A 23,581-nucleotide genomic window follows, 5' to 3' on the forward strand; every position below is an offset into this window, starting at 1 on the left:
TTATTTAAACAAGAAAAAGGCGGAAATGCGATTTTTGACAATAACTCAATACCGAACATTTTCTTATATTGAAATATCATTGAAAGATATTCTTTAGAAGCAATTGTGAGGTCATTAAATACTTTGACTGTTTTAATTCCACAGTTATTGGAGTAAATTTCGAAATTTAATAGAATTTATTGAAATAGAAAAAAGGCGGAAATGCGATTTTTAGCCACAACTCAATACCGAACATTTTCTTATGTTGAAATATTGAAAGATATTATTTAGAAGCAATTGTGAGATCATTAAATACTATAACTGTTTTAATTCTAAAGTTATTTCGGCTTATTTCCGCATTTCTGCCTTTTAGTGTTGCCCCGTAAATTGCGTAAACTTTGCGCGATTTACAATTTGCAAAATTTATTGGTGTCTTGCTGTGTGTCTAAAACAAGTCCTGGGGGGTGTTAATAGCCAGATGTCTTGAAAAACAATATAAATTTATACAAATTACCGTATATTATATTTTCAACAAAGGGTTCAACTTCGGAATCCAAACTTTGAAAATTTGGGGGGGCATGGCCCCTTTTGACCCCCTGGCTACGCCTATGCTTCAGGTACCATATCTTTTCAATCTTATAATACCGGTAATATAAATTTTGTGATTTTTGTTCTTTTTTTTCACTTCCAGCAATGCATAGAGTGCGGTGGGATGGCGCAACGGATAAGGCGTTGATTTTTCAATAAGGCTGTGGCTATATTTACACTATATAGTGTAATAATAGCCTCAATAGTGTTGCCAGATAAGGATCTCTGCCCTAATTTGAGAAAAGTTTAAAGCTGTTGAAAACAAAAACTTGTATTTTGGAAATTTTTTTTTAGTCCTGGGCAAAGATCAAAATCGCAATGTTATTCCTAACTCTAACCCTTACCTTAACCCTTTCTAACTTTAATCCTAACTCTGGAAACACCTGATTGTAACCATGGCATTAAGTGTGGAAAAATAGCCACTTCCTTCTAATAATGCTAACCTGGTTCGACTCCCAGCTGCTGCTGGTTGTTGGTAACACCGCTCACCTCTACCTAGGGTGTAATAAATTGGGTGGGCATAATTGCTGCAGGAAAGGCGGCCGAGAGAAAGGAACTGGCCACCCTACTCTCCTTAGTGTCGATGGCTTAGTACAACGAGAACTTTATCTTCTCATACCCGACACTTGAATCAAGTATGAGACTACCTTTACCTTTAATGCATAGACTACCAATGTAAAAATAGAGAAAATAATGAATAATATGGCTTAAAGTACAGTAGGATACATATATTTTAGTTGCCGCATTTAGTTCAAAGTGCAATAAACAGAGGTGGGCAAAGTTACTTTCAGAAGTAACTGAGTTACAGTTACTTGGCCAAAATAGTAACTGAGTTACCGTTACAGTTACCGATTTCAAAAATTTAACTAGTTACTAGTTACTTTCAGTTACTCATAAATCTCAACGTAAACGCTGTAATCCAAATTTAAACAAACAATTATTTGCGGGAGGCGCATCCATTCTCCTCAACATTTATTAGATGTATCACGCACCCTGTGGTGCAAATTCTTTTCTAGTTACGCCGTTGCCTTTTCCTAATGTAATTTGTTTTTCGTCTGTCTGTTTTCCACACTATTGCTTATAGTCGCTGCATGTTTCTTGATGCTTATAGTCAGTTAGTTATAGTTACTTTCAAAAAGTTTAAATTTATTGCAATTTATACATATTTTCAGATTCCTGATGAAGGCTTAAGTTAAGCCGAAAACGTTTGACTGTTAAACTACTTGTAAATATGTAAAATATATTGTTGTAATGCTCAACCCTGTTGTATTGTTGTGTTTTGCCTGTCTTTGGTACAAAAAAGCAAACTCTCTCCCGAAACTATATCCCCTTTAAATGCTCGAAACAAAGGATATAATTTGTTTTCCCTGCTATGACTCGAAGTTACTTAGACATCGACTTCCGATTTTGAATCGAGAAAACAATGATGTAATAAGGTTGCGAACAGTGAACGTAACACCGAGACTCCGGGTCTTAAATACTCCAAAACTACGGCTTCTGTACACCTCTGGCAGCAATACGACAAGCATGAACTGAGCTATCAAGTGTTGCCAAACACTTTTGCTAAACATTGCATAGAAAGTCACATATTGATCAATCACCAAAAGCAATTAATTTAGCCAAATCAGTTCTCAAAAAGCCCTAAAAAAGAGCCAAATCGCCAAACCATAAATATGAAGCCAAACGTCTTAAAAAATTGCCAGATTTCTGGATTTTGGCGATAAATTCGCCAATATAGCAATTCTGCTCCATAAGATCACAAAACAAGAGCACCGCACATGGACAGTGCTGCTCCGATACAGCTGCGAGAAGAATGCATTATTGCGCAACGCGCAGCAAACACGCATAAAGCATGATACAAACATGTGCAGAGAAATGGACGGCAATTAGAAACAGAAATTTCAATACAAAAGTAACTTGTAACTGTAACTGTTGAAAAAGTGCTAAAATAGAAACTAGTTACCGCGTTTCGTTACTTTTGGAAAATAGTAACAAAGTTACCGTTACAGTTACTCAAAAAGTAACTAGTTACAGTAACTAGTTACTGCCCACCTCTGGCAATAAATGATCCCTTTACAAAAATAAAATCATTTCAGTAATTTTGAGTCCAAGTGAAATATTTTTGTAACTACATTTAATGTGAGTAGAAGGTTGCACATAGCTCGAAGCTGCAGGTTTTTGTCTGACTTTTTTTAGGAGCTAACGACTGAATAAAATAAACCTAAATGTTGTGAAGTATTTATGGTGAGAAAAAAAAGTCAATTTTTACAACAAACATTTATTATAAGTAATTGTTATATGATTGCTTATAATATATAATTATGATGTAGGCATAAAGTGGAGTGACATCAACTTTAAATTATTGGTTTCCATTAATTTGGTATAAGATTCTTTATCATATTTTTTTTATTTTGTGCAGAGCTTTCCGTATTCCCTGGGCAGTAAACATTAAAACAATGTAGATGTAATATGGTTAGTAATTATTATTTATGCAACTTGTGTATGCCAACTAGTTTACTAAAATAACTAGCAGCAATAAAATGTCAGTCTCTGGTTAATCACATCAACCTCTGAAAGATGGAGTCGGATTAATGAGTTTGTCATCACAGTTTTAAATAAGTGTGCCTGGAACCCACACTTCAGCATGAATCGCTATCTTCAAATGAAATCTCTCGGAGATGGAACATATGGTTCTGTCGTATTAGGAAGAAGCAATGAAACTGGAGAATTGGTGGCAATAAAAAAGTGAGGTTTTGTGTTTTACTTATTTTTCATCAACGTTATATTTGAATGTGGTCATCATACCTTTCACTTGGATTGTTGCTGTTGACTGGTAAAGCTTTACTGGCGCTTGTAGGTTTTAAGCAGCCCACGTCTGATGGTCGGCAATGTCTCTGCTGCATCACTGGATCATAAAATTGCGGATGGCTTGAAACCTACAAGCCCTGTTTTTCTTAACATCATCGTCATCTTAAAAAGCATGTGCTTGCTGCTGCGGGTCTGCTACTATTCGATGAGTCCAATTCGGTGAGTTCCTAACCTCTAACCCCTAACCCTAAAACGGCAATGATAATTAGGCTGCGGTACCCGACAATTTAAAAAAAAAATCACTGAATAGGGATCAGACTCACCGAATCGGACTCACCGAAACGGGCCATTCCGTGCTGCTGCACCTCTTCACATTTTCATTTCATGCAAATGCATGGCATAATAGAGTCTGATGCTTTATATTTCCTTATTTACAACTGTGATATGTCAAACAATGCAATAATTGCTTGCCTGAAAACCAAAGTGTGTTATGTCCTAAATCTGCCAAAGTAAAACTGAATTGTGTAAGTTGGGTTTGTGGTGCCATATTTTAATTGCAAAACTATTTGTTGTAAACTTTAAAAAACCAACTTATTAGAAAGAACTCTTTATGGTGCAAGAACTTAAAAATTATATATATACAATTAGATGGATAAAGCACACCTTGGTGATCACCTGACAAATTTTCACTGCTTTGTAGCTTATGCGCATTGCACAGCCATTTATTGTTCTGTATTTGTATGCTCTTTGCTGTTCAATCGTCATACTGGTAGGTACTGCTATTTTGCATTCATCAAATGCTGGTAGGTAGCCTATATAATTATCACACTGGTTTATTGTGTTAATTACAGGCAACTTATGTTTGACAGGGTGTATATACTCTAGAAGCTGTATTATTGAACAAGGCCAGTTAAAGACTTTCTCTTTAATGTGATCTTATTATTGACAAAATTATACTTGTGTTGACCTTTGACCCCAACGGCCAACACTGCAGACTTTGTGATTAAGCATGAATAAAGTATGGGTGCCAAACCTTGTGAATTCATCCTCTACCTGATGTTCTCAGCTTTTTATTACAAATTCAAATAACAATAAAAACAGATTGAAGGCATTAGGTCTTCAACTCAGTATTAATCGTTCAAGAAAAATTGACTGAAAGAGTACAAAATACAAATAAAAAGGACTTGCTAGCAATTTTTGATGTAATATTTGCACTGCTTTGCACCTGGTAATGTATTGTATTGAAGTTTTTGGGACTATAAATCACACAAAGCCTTATTTTTATAGAGAAAAAAAACTTTCATAGCTTAACCATACATAGCTAAGTTGAGTTTAAAATTTGGAATCTTCAAAATTAAAATATATGGTAAAGATTTCACATCAAAATGCCTGTTATGGATAACTGGAATTAAAACTAAAAATAAAACTAAAAAAAACTAAAAAAAAGAATTAAAACTAAAAAAAAGTAAAAATGATCATTGATCAGCTTTTAATCCAGCAAGATTTAGAGCTACTGATATCATGTAGCATTGTAGCTCTATCTATGTGTTTCTTACTTCATTAACTCATGTATTTAATTATTTGTGCAGAACATACATTTATAATAATGTCAACTATCATTGTGACATCTTTTTTCATAAATGGACATTGAACAAAGCTGTCAAATTGTTGTTTCATGTACCTTTTAACCTGTTGACTATATACCGTAATTGTCAAATACGTTTTAAGAATATAATTTCTTGTATCTTCTGATAGTTTTAGTTTTCCATTGTTAATCATGCACTATCACATAATCATTTTGTCAATTGTCTAACAACTTTCATGCAAAACTGCCTGTTAGTATATGTATACAGCAGCACACATATTTCAGCTTTATCATCAGCCATTGAAGCAAATCAATTAATCTTCTTGGAAAAGTAGCCAACTTTGTACTGAACTTATAATTGTTTAATGATTCATTTTTGTTCTTTATTCTTTGACGTCATTTTCAATTGTGAATTTATATTTTTAATACAGTTGGATGGTATAAAGTACAGTTATCTTAAGGCATGGCTGGTTGTTAGTATGCATGGGTCTGTATTGCAATCACGTGCACCAAGTTCCTAGGCAATGTATGCTGTGTAACACCTTCACAATGCATTCGCATGCGTAGCTGCTAGCATGTCATTATCAACTGTGGATATGTATCACACAAACATCCCTTCGATTAGTCAGCCAGTGACCAAGCAGAATGTGCCATCCAACGGTAAAGGTCTTGCTAGATTTGAATGGCTGAAACAACTTGGCGATGGCACGTTTGGTGCTGTACATTTATATCGAATCAAAAATACTCATGAGTTGGTGGCTATCAAGACGTAAGTACATAGATTGTAGATTTATACATCCTTTGATCAGTTAAAGCTGGAACGTAATTATTTGTTTTCTATAGTTGATTGCATGAAGTATCACAAAGCATGTAAAACTTTCAGATTTTTGCTCAGCTCATTGTCATTTTCTGCTCACTATTATCACTTGCATGTCTGGCTTGTTTATTCTGCAAAGCTGTTATTATGTACTTCTATGTGTGTATTCTGTAGAAGAATGGTTGGCATCTCTAACAGTATTCGCAATGGATAAAAGTCAAAAAATCTTTGCCGATCACTCCTATAAGTCTGCTTGTAGCAATGTGTTTGTGTGTGACATGGTATTATGTCATTTTCTGTAACATCTCTGTGACGTTAGTCATGGGTTAGTAATAGTAATAGTCTAAAGTCAAATGCCAAGTGACGACTTTCTTGGAAACGTTTAAACTATTTCAAAACTCCATCAACCATTACAGAATGAAGAAGAAATTCTACAATTGGGAAGAATGCGTTAATCTTCGAGAAGTCCGATCTCTCAAAAAACTCAATCATGTAAATGTTGTCAAATTAAAAGAAGTAATTAGAGAAGACAATCAATTGTACTTTGTTTTTGAATACATGAAAGAAAATTTGTACCAACTTATGAAAGAAAGGTAAGTTCAACTTTACTGTCAATTTAAAATTTTAGCGGTGATGACTAGGGCAACCAATTTTTTGACCTAAAAACTTGAAATTTTGACTTTATAATTTACAAATTTTGACCTAATTTTGACCAATAACTTTCTTCGTTTGCAACTCAAACGTGAAATTTAGAAATCAAACCGTTAGGTAAGGATAGCTTCTTTTCTATTGAAATATGAGAAAAATGTGGAAGACTCAACGACACCACAGCTAACGAACAGGTAATGAAAGTCACTCAAAAAACTGCAAAAGATAAATATGGAGTGTCTAAATATCCCGAAATTACTGAGAGGGTTCTGCACTATTATACTTCAACATCAAGTAATGTTTCACATTACCGCCTTTGAAGTTTCTGTCTCTCGCCAAAATTTTTCCTAAAATAGTGAAGCTTCTCTCTACTGATACAGAAGTTGCTTGGGAGTTCCTCAGCCTTCTATAAAAATGTGGTGAAATATCATCTCGTCCCATTTTCACAACGCACTTGATGCTATTCCTTAAGATTCTTGCTTGAATATATTTTCGAATTTGGCAGCCATCAACACCAAAGTTAAGAGACCCCATTTTCTGGTAAGCTTCTTGAATGGTGTAACGGCTGTTTTCCATCTTCTGAATTATATCAAACAGTGCACTGTACTGCTCCTCTATTTCTACAAGGTGAGTAGCTAAATTGGGAGCTTTTACAGCATCTTGAGCACGCCGCAGCAAGACACCACCAATCCACCATCATGGAAGCCTTCCACAATATTTCTTACTTTTGGTAGACTTCTTGAATAATAGAAAGCAGCTTTCAACCAAAGGCCCATCTAGTTACATTTGGCTTTGGAGTGTGGAGGTTGGCCAATGGAAGTTAAACTAGCTCTTCTTGACCTGTTATTAATGGTCACTGCTTTAACCCTGGCAACCAACTTATCAACAGCAGGGTAGCTGGCTAATATTCAATCGTCAGTAGTGGGCGAAACAAGATTATTACCTCAGAAATTGCAACAAATCGATTATTACGTCAGAATAGCAACAGAAATTGCAACAAAAAATCAGTATCTGTGTAGATTTAATAAAATATCAATAGAGAGAAGAAAAACTACTTCAAAAAAAAATTTTGACCTAACCATGAATTTTGCCTTTTTTTTTACTTAATAACTATGAAACCTCTCTTCGTGTCAGCCTGAAATTTAGTTTGTGGACGTTTTATAAACTTTGAACAAGGCAGAAAAATTTTGACTTTATTGACTTTTGGTTGCCCTAGTGATGACTTTTTGTGTGTAACCTTTGCTATGCAGTCAATGTGCTGCCTTGTGTCAGCTGCAATAAGTGAACACCTGATTAAACGACTTTAGTTTGACACCCAGCAAAAGTACCTTACAAGACACTTAATAACATGCTTGAAGGTACATTGCATGAATTGGCCTTTATGCTCTATCGTTCACATAAGTCTTAGGTATCTGTTCTTGTACAAAAGTTGCCTGCAATTACTTGTTTACTTAAAACTACTGCGTTTAAGCTGTAAACCTAGTAGCACAATGAGAACTGTATGGCAAGTGGCCAGATCAATTTACTAACAGAAATGTACAGATACAACATTTTATCGACTTTTTGTTGAACACTGGATTTTTCAACTACCGTACTCGTGATTAGCTTTCATGATGACTGTGGTGCAGGATGGATTTTGGCGCGTTCGGAGTCGTTAAAAAAAGTTCACCTCCAGCTTTATACAAAACGATAAACAATTAAATTTTGTTTACATTCTTTTTTCAAACATTGTTTCTTGTTCTCTGTACTGCGCTCTAAAACTTCTCCAGAAAGTAGAAGTGTTTGTTCTTGTCAGTTTTTGTAAAATTGCCGTTTCAGTTACAATTTAAGTAAAACTAAATTTTCACAAATAAAGAAGGTTAAAAATTTAAACAAATGTGACAACATTGAAGTCGGAGTTGGCCAGTTATAAACCGAGGAGTTGGAATCGTATATTTTTTTGTCCGATTCCACAGCTCTGGTTTTATGCACTTTAAATTTTGCAGTAAAATTCTTTTGTGTTTGTTTTTCTGGACAGTAGCATCTCATCTACTTTCCGTGGCTTAAATTTGTCATGTGGTTAAATTAATTTTAATTTATGGATTAAATTCAAACATCACTTGGTTTTGACCCAGTTAGTTGCCTGTGTGGTGGCTCAGTTGTGACGTTTACTTGCTGTGTGTGCATCAATTCTTACTAATATAAATTTATTTTAGAGTTTCCGTCAAGCGGTACATTTCCTTTGTTAATATCTCGGTGGAGTAGGCACTCGTAACTTTTTAAATAGCACTTGGTTTCATTTTGCTTATTGTTATTGAACAATACAATAGATATAGCTTTTTATTAACAAGGAGTGGGAAGAACTTGGCTATAATAAGTGCTTTATATATGAGTATATTTATTTAGTTGAACTTGTCTTTAAGCGCTAGGCTTACAACATGCTAAACACTCTATGATACAGTAATTGCAGTCTACCATATTACGCTCCCTATTCGATGATAGTAACCACAATTTCATTTTTATTTTGTCCAAGTTGATTGTGATTATCAAGCCTTGCATGTATTCTTTTCACTAAAAAAGTCTACTTGTGTGCCATTCTGTCAAAGACTTGGCATGTTGTGCTGTAGTGCCTCTACCATACTGTTCGTTGTGGCGTTGTATTTGAAACATGGTCATTACCTTTTGAATAGCTCATCAATAATGCATTTCACAAAACTGATAGACTATGTATATAGTATATAAGTTAAGTTTTCATGTTCACGATTGTCTGCAGACGTTGAATTAATGTAAAAATCGGCGGATTTGCTGTCTGGGGTGATGACCATTTACCAGTTTTCTTTTTTCAATTAGTTTTTTTCATATCTCTGGATAGTGGATAGCTTTGTTTTGTGCGTGATTAACAAGTTGTTCTTGGAATGATTGTCGAGAATGTTCATGACTCATTCAAGTGTCTCAGTGCTATGTCTTGAAATCGACACTTTCTGGCAATTTAGCTTTTTATAATCGTCATTACCTTTTTGTCATCAAGTACCCAGTATCATTACCGTTTCCGTCACGGCTGGTTACGCCTACTTTTTACTCTAAATATATTAGCTTTCCATGATAAGATCTGCATATATGTTTAGAAATCAAAACTGTATAGATATACATATAAAATGCACTATTGTGTAAACACAGTAGGCCTAGTTCTACAACGACATCATTTAAAATATCCCATGTTACTTTTATTCGTATCTGGGTTTATGCCCTAGTGGTTAGACGTTGAAGGCTAGGAAGCCAATCATCGTGTCCACCTTAAAGCATGTCTGTATGTTGCCCTGCCCTGACGTAGCCCCGTATTGCCGTACTCACGATTGGAGTTGAACCGGTATGGCTTGAAGAGTCAGGCAGAGAAGTAACCACACGATTTAAAGCTGTTGCCATAAAAGCTAGCAATTCTTCAAGACATAGGCCTAGCAAGATGATAAATGGTAATCCGATCACATGAGGTTTTTTGCTTATTCTTTTCTCCAGAAAAATATGAAGTCAATTGTATTGTATAATTGTTTATCGAAACTAATTTTCCATCATTTGTGCCAACTTTAAACACTTGGCATTCCTGGCTAATCGTGTGGTTATTGCCAAGCCGTAGAGCTACAATGGCGTTACAATGTATTGCTGACTTGTGTCATGGTGCGTTGTAGTTGTCAAACATTGTCTGTGTCAGTTTTAATCACACTACGGTCTGGTACATTGTGAAAGTGATCACATGACCCTGTGACTTCAAAGTTAAAACTTCGAAATACGTTGATATTCGTAGAGTTGAACGGTGGTACGGTACTCACGATTTTCACTTGATATTCATATGTGCAGAAGTAACTATCACTTTCAGTCAACCAGAATGTTTTAACACATGACTTGTGATACGACAAGTGCTTACACGCTCAGTGTAGTGAAACAAAGCTCTTCTTTTGTCTGCTATCCGGTTTCGTTACATCTGGGAGACTTGTTTAGCAAACCGTTTTCGCCGAACCTGTGTTGAAGACGCACTGTCATTCGATGCTGAGTGTTATTTTCCAATCGGCATTGTGTGTGCGGGCATTGAATGTATGACTCCAATTTCAATCATCAATGTCTGCCCAGACTCCACTGTTGCAGATTGAATGTTTTTTGTTTGAAATCTCTAAATGCCTTGTGTTAAAATCATGTTTTTTGACATTTATAATATTAAAGCTTTGGTAGAGAGTTTGCTTTGTTGAACCATAGAGAAATAAAACAAAGTAACTTCAGCGGGTTTAACATGATGTATTAAATACACAAATATAACATAATTAAAAATAAACTCTAACGTTTTCGACACGTACGACGTGTGTCATCAGGAATTACATATCTGCAATATACATAAATATTTTTTTTTCTGTATATATCATTTTATGTATATTGCAGATATGTAATTCCTGATGAGGACACACGTACGTGTCGAAAACGTTAGAGTTTATTTTTAATTATGTTATATTTGTGTATGTACCGGTAATACATCTTATTAAACCCGCTGAAGTTACTTTGTTTTATTTCTTTATAATATAAAATTCACAAAGTTGGCAGTGTAATGCTGCACAGGGAAATTATCCTTCACGTAATCTCATTTATACAGTACTAATCCTATTTCAGAAAAACAAAACATACGGGGGCACACTTTTTTCAATAACAAATAAATTCATTCGGTTTATTAGATTGTGGGATTCTTGCTTACGTGGTTAGTGCAGAGAAGCGTGATTTTTTATAGCTAATTTCAAGCACACTTACTTGAATAGGTAAAAGCTTATTTGTTTTTACGATAATTAGCTAGGCTACCGTGGCAATCGTGGCATGCTATGACTCGGATCGACCTTGCTTGTAACATTTAATCAAATTAAAGGCTGCTTCCACCCGCGCTGCAGGAGCGGTCGATATTCATGCATTCGTCAAAACAAACTCTGAAGAAAGAACTTTAGTGCCTTTTCCGAAATCGCAGAAGATGAACTTTTTCATACACTGTTTTGCAGGGACAAATATTTACCCGAACCTTCGATACGAAACATGATGTACCAAGTTCTTCAAGGCCTTGCGTTTATGCACAAACACGGATACTTTCATAGGGACATGAAGCCTGAAAATTTACTTTGTATGGGACCAGAGCTGATCAAGATTGCTGACTTCGGGCTTGCTCGTGAAATCCGGTCCAAGCCACCGTACACTGATTACGTTTCAACGAGATGGTATTGAACTTTTTCTGTTGTTTTTGCATCTTTCGACATATAAAATAAATGTGCGAATAGAAATAATGCAGTAACGTCATTAACGCAACCACGAGTATACGCGATAGCGTTCAGATTTATTGCCGAACATGGTCTACTGCTCATGTGACCTACGGTGTGCTATTAAACCAGTTTTCGTTAAAAACTCTTTAAAAATGTTTTGTTAAACTCAATATCTTAACTTCACATTTAATTTTGATTGTATAATTTTTGGTGTAGTCTTTATGGTAAAAGTAACTTTAACATTTTTGTCAACTAAAATTTGCAGGTATCGAGCACCAGAGGTTTTACTGCGCTCTTCCAACTACAGTTCACCGATAGATATTTGGGCAATTGGTTGCATAATGGCGGAACTGTATGCTTTGAAACCATTGTTTCCAGGGACGTCAGAAATGGATGAAATCTTCAAACTTTGCCAGGTGTTGGGCACACCAGGAAAGGTATGTCCCAGCAACACTTTAAACTCTGAAATAAACAGATGAATTGTTCTCACCAACATTCATCGTGTCTTCTTGAGTACTCTCCGCTAAATATCTGTACTAAACCTCAGTCTACTTGCTAAGGAGATATGCTTTTGCAGAGCTAGAAAAATGCTGAAAATTGAATTGATTTCCTTTGTTTATGCAGACCGACTGGCCCGAAGGTCACCAATTAGCCAACAACATGAATTTTCGTTGGCTGCAAGTCGCTGGTGTTGGCGTGAAAGCGAAAGTTCCCAACGCTAGTCCAGAAGCCATGCAACTAATGGTTGATATGATGCAGTGGAATCCAAAAAAGAGACCAACAGCCAGTCAAGTATGGATTAAGTTTTAATTAGTCAAGACTTTTAATAGAAGATAATTTGTACTTTTAATTTTTGTAGTTTTAAGAGAATTAATTAAGAGTTTAATCTTACATAACCTTGTGCAAACCTTAATTTTTCCAAAGGTTTTACAAATACAAGTTTTCCAAGGGTTGGTCATATCGCTTACGCCGGCGATTAATTAAGTCCACAAGCAATTGAAAATTTCTATCCCATAAACTATCTTGTCACGGTTATGCCAATACTGCATCGAAGATATTTCTAAAATTAGATCTAGTTGTTCGTTGTGGGAATGTGAAATTCATAGATTTGTTTTTTGAACCGAAAACATTCCAACAAGATTTTCTTATTGTAAGCTATAAAACTTTCATTTGTTTATACTCAACGATACTTAGTCGCCTCCCAGCTTGTGAAGTCGTCCTTTTTACGTTGATTCAACGTCTGTTTCGATTGACTTAACGAGTGATGTTTTCCAGGCTTTGAGATATCCTTACTTCAGCGTTGGTCAATCGCTTGGGCCTAAGATAACGCAGCAGCAAGCGATGGCTAAGCTTCACGAACAGAATCAATTTGGGAACATACCCAAGCCTCTCCAGCCTCCTTTGAAGCAACCGCAAGCAACCCACTTGCAGAAAGACTTCGATAAGTCAGTTCCAAAACAGAAACCTGACCCGCACATCAAAGAAAACATAACCGGTTCTTTTGAGCAACGAGTATCCGACAAAAACGAACAGTCTAAAGCTGAAAAGCCGACTAATAAATGGAAGCAGAGGTCGCCATTGACAAAGATAGCAACAGATGATTTTGATTCTCCTTCTCCGGAACTTGACTTTGACGCAAACAATTTTCGTAACGCGATCAAACAACCAAAGGCCACGAAGCCATTTGCTCACTCGAAGAAGATGACGTCAGTTGACGACATTTTCAGAAGAGAAAGTCCAGTCGAAAAACAAACTTCACTGAATAAAAATACAAGTGAAATGAACAAACCAATCAAAAAGCCGTCGGCTCTATCAACCTACAAAGACCTACTGGACGAAGAAGAGTTGGAGTCATTGCTTGGTAAAGAAAGTCCAAGTAAAAGCCGGTTGATACATTCTCGCACTAGGCAGAACAGCAGTAGCACGAAAGGAAACGGATCTGGCAGGCAACGCGGCTTCGGAGGTAACCAGCATAACCGTTTAAACCCTGACAAGCGTGTTGATGTTTTGCCTTCCATCGGACAAACGAAACCGCCAAGAGCGGGTCAAGCCATCTTGCACACGCAACAGTTGGGCGGGGATTTTAACAACAGCAACAATAACGAGTTGCACGACGGTTACTCATCACAAGATCTCAAAGATTTCCCACGTAAGCCTTTGGCAGGTCGTAACGATACCTTCTGGTCGGATCTGTTTGCTGAGGATAACAAAAAACAAAAGTCATCTTCGAAAGCTCTCCCAGGAATAGGAAATACCTTCCAAACCAAAAAACATGGAAGGTAAGATTGCAAGCGATAAAAATTTTGGCCTTTTAGATACTGCTACCAAAGGTGATAGTGTTTGAAGATATCTATAAAGCAAGTTTAGAGTTTGCTTGTTGTATTTATGACTGTGTTTCATCTGCTATTTATGAACCAACATAGTAGCACTGTAGTGTTATAGGATGCTATGAGAATGTGACGTTTTACTCTAGATGTGTTTCCAATAAAATAAGGTGTGGTGTACATCTTTGTACATTTAAACATAGTAAAGATCTTACGATTTCAAAAGACTTTGCGACCTATCTCACAGAATATAACCAATTCAGTTTTGTAGCGTGATGTTCGTCCTTTTTTAAAGCAATTCTTTGTCCACTTGTATCGTTTAAGGTACCGTACAATAGTTTGTGAGTTTATAAAGGTCCCGGATGTTCTCCTGACTTGTTCCTTGACATATCCTTGTTTCAGGCCGTTCAGTTATTTATTCACGGTCAGAAATAGATCGTTTCCTTTCATAATTTGATGTCCACTTCAGTAATCAGTATATCTCCAAACCTAAGCACAAGAAAGCGTTCCGTTTCATTAATTAGTCATGAAGTGCAGCAGCAACTAGTCATTGGCTTCTACTACAAATTTTTAGCCTAGTTTTTGCACCTCATTTCTCGCCATGGTATCCTCTGTCCGCCACAAGCTTCATGAATAATTGACTTGTTGTCTTTCTTCATGCGTGCACAGTTTGTAAGGCTTAGTAACATGGCCTACGAAAATAGATGGCCTGGACATCGTGCACAAGCCTTTAGAAGTGAAGGCTAAAGTCGATTACAAATAAACATGTACTTGGGTCCAATATTTGCCTAAAATGTTTTTTTTTTCAATGGTTTTAGTGTTTATTTTCGTAGACCACGCTTGGTAACCATTATTATCTTGTTTGGCGAACAACATCGCCTCTTCTGAGAAATATTTTCTGCCATTACGTCAAGCTAGAAACGGGGGTTGATTTCTTCGCACTCTTGCAGCGTGCCGAAAATGGACAGCACAAACAAGTCCGTTAGACGGCGTTGGAGAGCAGCGGGAGGGAATGAGAAGTGGGACGATCTTGACGAATTTGGAATTGACCCAAAGAAGCCAAGCGGAGGTCATGTAGCAAAGAAAAAGTCAGACATGGATTCCTTGTTGGGGTAAGCAAATGAATGTCGACGTCATTTTATTTGTAAACAGTATTTACTGGAACTTGAACGAGACCGCGTGTTTGCTTTTAAAAAAAGTGTTTTAACCGTCGGCACAAATAGAACTATTTTACTGTCACTGGCATCTTTTCTAATACACCCAGCCAGTAAAAATTGCCATTATTACATCGTTTCAACGTAGAAACGATGTAAAAAGTGGCAACGTTTTTCCTTTTTGTTGGTATTGAGCATCAAACCCCATTAAAATTATCAAAGCGAGGTAAGCCGAAACGAAGATGGTGAAATTGTGTGACAGAAGATATGGAAATAGTGGGAGTGAAAGAAGAAGATGCTGCCGACAGAGTGATGTTGAGGACTGCAATCTGCACTGGCGACCCCACTTGAAGTGGGAATAAAGCCAGATGAAGAAATTTGTGTTGAACATCAAACCTCATTAAAATTATCAGTATGTGCTTGAAAGACAACTACAGAGTCACCGCAGTGTATGAACGAATTTGAGGCTATATTTTATGACAAAAAACTACAATTTATAATATTCTGGTTGAGCATATTGATCAAAAATATAAATAAAATCTGTCTTTTTGTTGAATTTGAAGTAATTGCTCTATACTTGTCATGAAAGAGGTTTTGAAAAAATTTGCATTCAGTTGAAAAGTTTTAATCTAATTTATATCGAGTATTGAAATGCTAAAGTGCGTATATTGCTTCGGATTGGAAAAAAGTATCGATCCAGACTGGATCTTTTGCTCGCTAATGCTTTGGAACCAACATTTTTAAGTGTAAAATTAATTAGGAAAGTTAAACCATGCTGGTGAATCGATTTTTTTTTTTGTTGAACGGAAAATCTGTAAAATGCTAAAAGGTTTTGAGCATCAAGTTGAATATCGGATCGCTCAGTCTACAGGGTGTCCCAACAGCCTTGAGCATATTTCAGGTCATCATATCTGCTGGAGTATGATTGGTAGCAAGATTGCACTATTACCATTTTAAAACTAAATTCATTAAGTTTTTTGTAATGCTGGACCGGGCGCCACCGCACTAGAGCTTCAAGATTACTCAGTATCCGAACACCACACTGCCACTGTATGGATTGGACGGTCTGAGCGAAATGATTGCGTTCTCATGACCTACCTTCCCAGGTTTCCAGATCTCACACCTTGCTATTTCTTTTCGTGAGAGTTTGTGAAAGAATTAGTCTATGACTTCATATGCTTCCCCTTCCAAAAGACGTGGATGAACTGAAAGCCTAAATAACGAAAGCTCTTTCAGTCACCAACAACGCAATGCTGGAACGCCTTGGCAAGAATTGATCTATCAGCTTGGTGTGTGTCCTATGACCACATTGAACATTCCACAAAACCAATGTGCATATGCATTATGCAGGCTTTTAGAATATGTCATATGAGTTTTTATTTCCTGTATAGTTTTTGAGATAGTCAATGTCAAAACGTGCCCAAGACTTCTAGAACACCCAGTATTCTTAAATGTTTTAATCTTTCTGTATTTCACCAAATATATTTATCTATGGCAGGTCGATTACAAGTCAAAAAACACAGCTAATTAAGACTAAGAAGCTCTGTTGGTTACGTTTGTTGCATGCTTGTTTACGTTACTGTAACCACTCACAATGTTGTCAAGTTTCAAGGCCAACAACGTTTTCCAAACACTCGGACAATTGATCGGTCAATTGGAAGTCAGTGTTAACCGGATTGCACTATTGAATGGAAAGGATTTTTTTCTCATTTGAACACGCGCATGTATGTTTTAAATTTACCATACTATCTTCTTAGACTGCTTTTGAATACTTACGCTATTTTCAACCCCCCCCCCCCCCCACCTTAAGATTGGTGTCATTCCAGCTAGCAAAAATTGTACTTTCGGAATTCCTTTAACGTCACCAAAAGCAATTGAGAAAGAAAAGCGCCATATTATTTTATACAATTCCGTCTTATTTTCTCTCTTTATTCCACAGAAGTCCAGACTCCAAGTTTTCCTTCGGATCCCACAATATATTCGACGGTGTAACTCACCCATCAAAGATCAGTCCTCAGCGTCTGTCAGCAAAGCAACACTACTTAACCCAGTCACGTTATTTACCAGGTCACTTCAAATAACATTTATCATCAGTATAAATTCTGGCATCATACCATTAAGAAGTCATCGTGTTGTTTTCAGTGCAATTTATGTTTCATGTATGTCTTCTAATAACAAAGTAAAAGACATTTCACACAGAAATTACCACACATAGTAGATTAATAACTTGCTTGCTCTATTGACCACGTGATCATCATTTATGGAGTTTCGTACGCAAGCCTATACCAGTACCACACCGAGCATAGCGCCATAAAACCAACAAACGCTTTAAGGTTGTATTGTGCTTTTTCCACCCGGCAACAGTTTTCATTGTTCACTTAGGCTTAAAATGCTGGCATGTGTACAAAAATATTTTCTTGTCAGTTCTTTAATAAGATTCCACTGTCGCTATCACAATACCTTCACTTTATTCGAACAGAATTTTTCATATTTTTTTGCTTTTCTCACCCCCAATATTTCAATTTCAGGCATGAAAGTAACCCACATTGAACCCACGAGTTTATGGAACAAACCGAGCAACCATTCCCCCCCTAACAACAGCCTCTACAAACCTGTTGGTAAGCCTTGAAGTTTCAATCAACCTTAGGAAAGTTGTTAAGCAGAACATAGACAGATAAAACCAAGCAACCACACGGCATTTAACATCATACATTAGAGTGAACATTAACTATAAACTAGGAACGTTTTTGGCCATACTCAAGTTAGCCCTTCTCAAGTAACGAAAATAACTGATTTTACATCTACATTAAAAAGTAGATGTTCTCAAGTAACGAAAATAACTGATTTTACATCTACATTTAAAAAGTAGATGTTGTACCTGTAAAATCAGTTATTTTCGTTACTTGAGAACATCTACTTTTTAATGTAGATGTAAAATCAGTTATTTTCGTTACTTGAGAAGGGCTAACTTGAGTATGGCCGAAAACGTTCCTAGTTTATAGTTTATGTTTACTCTAATGTATGATGTTACATGCCGTGTAGTTGCTTGGTTTTATCTGTCTATGTTTGAAGAAAGTCACCTCTCTACCAAAATTGTATAATAAACAGAAGATTTCACTAATTATATCTATTTGTTCGATTAACCAACTTTTTCATTCCGGTTCTGCACATTTTTTAAATTATTTGTCTAGAAAAATGAGTCACTGCCAACGTTTGTTAACAACAAACTACAGTATAAGCTTTTACGCTGGAACGCGTTCAGGTTGTGAGGTCCATTGCTATTACTCAGTTGATGACGCCATGTCGACTGTGTCGGTATCATCAGGCGAGATAGTCTGAACGATTCTTGATAGTTTACCGACAATCGTTTAAAGCAGGCGATGATGTCTTCACAAGGTGCTTTCCCAGACAGCAAGGCGTTGACAGAAGACGTTGAATCAATGTAAAAATAACATATTTTGTTGTTTGGGTTGTGACACCTTCGAAGGTGGATACCGATTTTAGATCTTAGTCTTCTCAGTTAGCTCAGTGGTTGCGCGCCCGGCTCAAGATCACTCGGCGCTGGTTCGACTCTGGGTATGCGCTTGAGCAACGCATTTCAGGACTGCTCTCCATTCAGCAGCACTTAGTGAATGGAATAATTCCCCGGCAACAAGACTTCAATACCGGTAATAATCGGAAAACTTCACTCTGCCAATCTCGGTAACTGGCCCTGCGTCAAGAGCTTCTACAAGTATGCGAAACTACCAGGAATAACCTGTCAACTGTCAAGACTGTGTCAGTCCCGAGGATAAACATTCAAAACCAGCTATCTCTTGTTCCCGTCTGCTTAATCTTCAACCACTGGGCATCAACCTCGATGCAGTAGAACCATGGCATCAATACTTAATGTAATTTTATTCTTTCTACAGGTGGAAGTAATTACGCCGGCGGGGGTCAAGGGTCACAATACATTTCAAATCCGTACATTCCCTCTTTTGCCGCTAAGAAAGAAGTCGGCTCGGCTGGCCAGAGGATACAGCTTCCCTTGGCTGCGCCAACAAGTAGGTTTTTATTGTTACTTTAAAAAAATGATGCTGAATTTTTAATTTGTAAAGCATGCTAAAGGGCACATGCTCTGGCCCATTTAATTTGTCGGTTGTCCTTATTTTGCGATCCATGTCGATAGTAATCCTGTTTGTAACAGAAAACAGCAGTGGATATAAGAAATCACCATAAACTGCAACCTCGCAATATAATCAAGCCACCTATTACCTAATAAAACTTTGATAAACATGAGATTGACTATCATGTATTTATACTGTATAACTGAGAAAAAGACAAAAATAGCTTTATTTGCCAATCAGATTCTATAATAGTACACATACACAATGTGCTAACATCACAACAACATATAATTCACAGAGAAACGCTAAAATAAGCTGCGCTTGTTTTGGTTTTGAATCTTTATCTTTGGACTGACAAAGCCTTTGATAGGTTATTCCTGGTACAGCAGTTTCCCATACTTGTAGAGCCTTCTTTTCTGGAGATGACCTAGAAGAAACGATTGTCATCACCTGGATGAGAACAGCGAAAGACAGAATGGTGTGGAAACATAGTGGAGCCGTGGAGGTCATCTGCCAGCAGTGGCATGACTGGCTGACGAGGATGATGATGATGAAAATTCGGTCACATTCTTAGATATAGAGATTTGGAAAAATTAGCACCATTGGGTGTGATACAGGGAAAAAGAAGCAATGGTTGACAAAGATTAACACGCAATAGATTGAGTTTCGCTTTTTTAGAAGCATGATCGTTGCTTACTTTCACAATGTAGATTCTAACGATCTGTTTTAGCCTGATGCTGCGAGTTCAGCGATTTACACAATTGGAATCAATGGGACACAAACACAACAGGGAAAACTAACGATTTTATACGTGTGTCAAATGACAGCGGTTTGGAAGAACACAATCGCCAACGTCTATATCAGATCAAGCACATATTAGTCATCATCATTCATTATCAAATTTTAAACATTGTTTTATTTCATGCAGATTACAACAGCTGGAAAAGTCGACCGCCTGCGTCACAGATCCATCACCAGCCCAAGCAAAATGCATCCACTTTGCGACCCCAAGTGGTGAATGATCGCTTAGGCCGAACGGATTGGAAAGCAAAGTAAGCCTAACTTCTACCCTGTGTTTTTGTCGTGAAGTGAATGATCGTGATTTGTAGCAGATTCTCGTGAAGTTATCATATGAAGACCGCCTATGGAGCTTTCACTGTTGCGATATCTGATGTTATGAAAGACTTCTTTTTTAACTTTTATCTATTTTGTTTAATTAACAATCTTAATTTTAAATAGTCTCCGCTGTCGGAATGAATGCTTTCATTGAAAATTACCAGGGTTGAGAAAAACCCGGGTTTCACCCGCATGTTTTTTTTTCTAAAACCCGTTTTTTGGGGGGGGGTTTATTTAAAAAAGATGCAAAAAAGGTAGATTCATGTTTATTTCACCTCAAAATTTCTTGTTACCAAAGAAGTGCCTCTCACTCACAGTACATGCTGGCATAACTCAATAAAATAATGCACTAGGGCTGTTTAACTATGAGGCCTTCTTGCACGAATGAGTTTTAGTGTAGTACAAAGTGGCATTACTTGATTTTTGTGTACAGAAATATCCACTGTGTTTTCAATTTATCCTTGGAAATTTCCTTCACAATCACATCCTTAAGTCCTATTTTGAAGTTTGTTTTAAGTACCTTGTAGTACTTTGGTTCATTTTTTCAATTTTATAATAAAAACTGGACAAATATGATGCTCTGGGTTTTTATGTTTTTTTTGTTTTTTTTAAGTGGGTTTTTAAAACAAAAACCACCTGGGTTTTTTTGGGTTGGGTAAAATACCGACAACCCTGAAAATCACACACTCATGTTTGAGTGTCCACGTAGTGGCAAAGTCAACCTATAGTTACCATTTTGCCATTTTCATTTTATATACATTTGAGTGGGATGCCAATCTTTTTGTCCGATCTTATATCAATCAATAAAGTTTATTCTCCATCCAGCGAAAACATCAGCCATCAAACTTTTACGTACTTGTTGGTTTTCTTTATTATTATTATTATTTTTTTTTTTTTTTTCAGATACGGAGGACAAAGATGAGTTATATCTTTTCAATCAGTGCTTCACTGTTTCTTTTTAGAGTCTAGCATTTTATGTTTTAGCTATTTTGTCTGTCGCATCGCAATGTTACTGTCCAGATTTCATTTTCTGAGCATAATCAAGTTAATTGCGATGTACTTTCCGGCGGCAATCCAGCTGCGGAATACGGCATTTCCTTTCATTGATATAACGTTTCCTGACATCAGATGATTGTAATTGGTATCGGTTGCAACGACAGTCGTAATTTTTATTATATTCCTAGACGTTTATGTGGGTCGCTTCTGCGCGTAAGTACGCAATGACGTAGGCAGCGTATTTTTACTTTGACGTTCACGCACGAGGCTGACGCATGCACTGTTCTTTTGATATTTCTGTTCTGACGAAATGGCGAATTACAGCCGTTAAAGAGTTGATATTCTTTGATTTTGCTCATTCTTTTTTGGTGCTAAATTTAAATGCGACTTGTCTTGATATAGTCTTGAAAATTGCAATTGTGTCATTTGGAGAAAACGACGTTTCATAAAGTAAATTACAAACATGAAAAAACAAATTTCTGGTCCCGTTTAGCATTAAAAATCGGTATTGCTACCCAACAGGCAAAATTGTTCTTTTTACAGTAATTCAACCTGTGGATCAACGAGGGTCAATTTAAAAGGACAGATTTTGCTTGTTGGGTAAATCCTGTATTAAGGTAGTTTTTAAGAAACACTGTACGAATATACTAAGTGTTCTGAAGCATTTAAGAAATCTTAGTTCCACCTTTTGTTTGTTATTATCTTTGATAAATGTATGCATGTGAGTCACTTTGTAAGCAGAACAACTTTCTAAAAGAAATGAGGGAAACAACGTTTAAACAACTTTTAATTGTTGTTGAACTTTCAAAATTTAACCAACATTTAAAGAATACAATTTCATCGCTATTTTTAATGTTTGGAGTTGTTCTAAGCTTTTGCGAAAAGCAGTTGTAGGCTAATCCTTCCCTCTTTTAGCATCACCCAGGGTGATGCTGTTTCGAACAGAGTGATTCACCCTGTTCGAAACAACTTTCTTTTACACGTTTTCTCGCGATTGAAGAACCCATTTCTGTTGTAGTCTCTGTTCTCAACGAAACACACGTTGCTGAGTCACACTCTTTTCTGGAGGTCAAAAGCCAGAAGTCGCCATTTTTTAGCACTGTTTGTACAGTCCGATTACAAATTGGATACATTTTAAACGTTGAAAAGATTGAAGAATTCGTATCGATGAGAATTTTTTTAATGTTTTTATTCAAGAATGTTTAAAGATAGATGTGCAGAACCATAGCTTTTGCCTTGGTCAACTGGTCAACCTTCACCAGTCGCTTTTCATTTTTCTCATTATTTTCAAAGTAAAAACTTGCGCGTTCAACGAAAAATATGTTTTTCTCAGCTCGATTTCATTCTGGTGCTGGCCGTGCTACCAATTTGGTGCTTTCTCTGGGCTAGGAGAAGCAGTGTTTTTTTTACATCATTGCAAGGAGGTAAAAACTTTTACTTGCTGGTCTAAAATGTTCCTTTCCTTATTTTGTTTGACACTAATTCAATGATGCTTGATTTCATGGTTCGAGTTTCAAAGTTAAGTTCCAAACTTTGTCGGATGTCACTCTTTGCATCTTCAAATTTACAACTAAAATTGTAGGCTACACTTTTATTACTGTCAAGGTTTTATTTTTGTATCTGTCCAGTTACTGTATGTTATACATAAACTCGTATATTGAATGTGTCCTTTTCGTCAGTCTATAGCTAAAGCATTCACTTGGTAGGCCTACTCGAGCTTGAAATTTCTACCTTCAAAAGTTATTTGAAATTAATTCATATCCGCTGAAGCTTGATTGATTGAGTCTTTATCCTTGGACTGAGAAAGCTTTTTTGAGAGCCCTGACAGTTTCGCATGGCATACTTGTCAACACTTTGAAACCCTGACGCAGGCCTTACCGAGTTTGACAAAGTGAAGTTTCCGGTTGATTGTGAATTAATTCACCCACTTGGTGCCGCTGAATGAAAAGCTGTCTGAAATGCGTTGCTCAAGCGCACACCCTGAGAGTCGAACCAGTGCCGTTTGATGTTGCAGTTTCTTCGTTTGTAAGCTATAAATTTTGAACAACAAGTTTTAGTAATATTTCCGGCAAATATTTGTAATGAAGCAATGAACAGGTATCCTAAACATCATGTGTCGATGCTTTTTTTTTTTTTGATTTCCAAGATGTAGGCTGAGAATGCAGACGAAATTTAAAAAGAATGGATGTTTGTTTCGTCGTT

General features: G+C 36.6%; 1 protein-coding gene across 1 annotated transcript; it reads left to right on the plus strand.

Moving 5' to 3' along the window:
* Positions 1-5,404: 5,404 nt before the first annotated feature.
* LOC145766334 (uncharacterized) lies at positions 5,405-23,139 on the plus strand. The gene is made up of 12 exons (XM_082578024.1): positions 5,405-5,729; positions 6,194-6,370; positions 11,429-11,641; positions 11,949-12,120; positions 12,308-12,475; positions 12,959-13,962; positions 14,958-15,119; positions 17,101-17,228; positions 17,690-17,779; positions 19,073-19,204; positions 20,196-20,319; positions 21,287-23,139. Exons 1-12 carry the CDS (start codon positions 5,536-5,538, stop codon positions 21,303-21,305), a joined length of 2,583 nt encoding a protein of 860 aa, XP_082434150.1. The 5' UTR covers positions 5,405-5,535; the 3' UTR covers positions 21,306-23,139.
* Positions 23,140-23,581: the final 442 nt, after the last annotated feature.

This window comes from Aplidium turbinatum, chromosome 3 (assembly GCF_918807975.1).
Source record: "Aplidium turbinatum chromosome 3, kaAplTurb1.1, whole genome shotgun sequence".
NCBI lineage: Eukaryota > Metazoa > Chordata > Ascidiacea > Aplousobranchia > Polyclinidae > Aplidium > Aplidium turbinatum.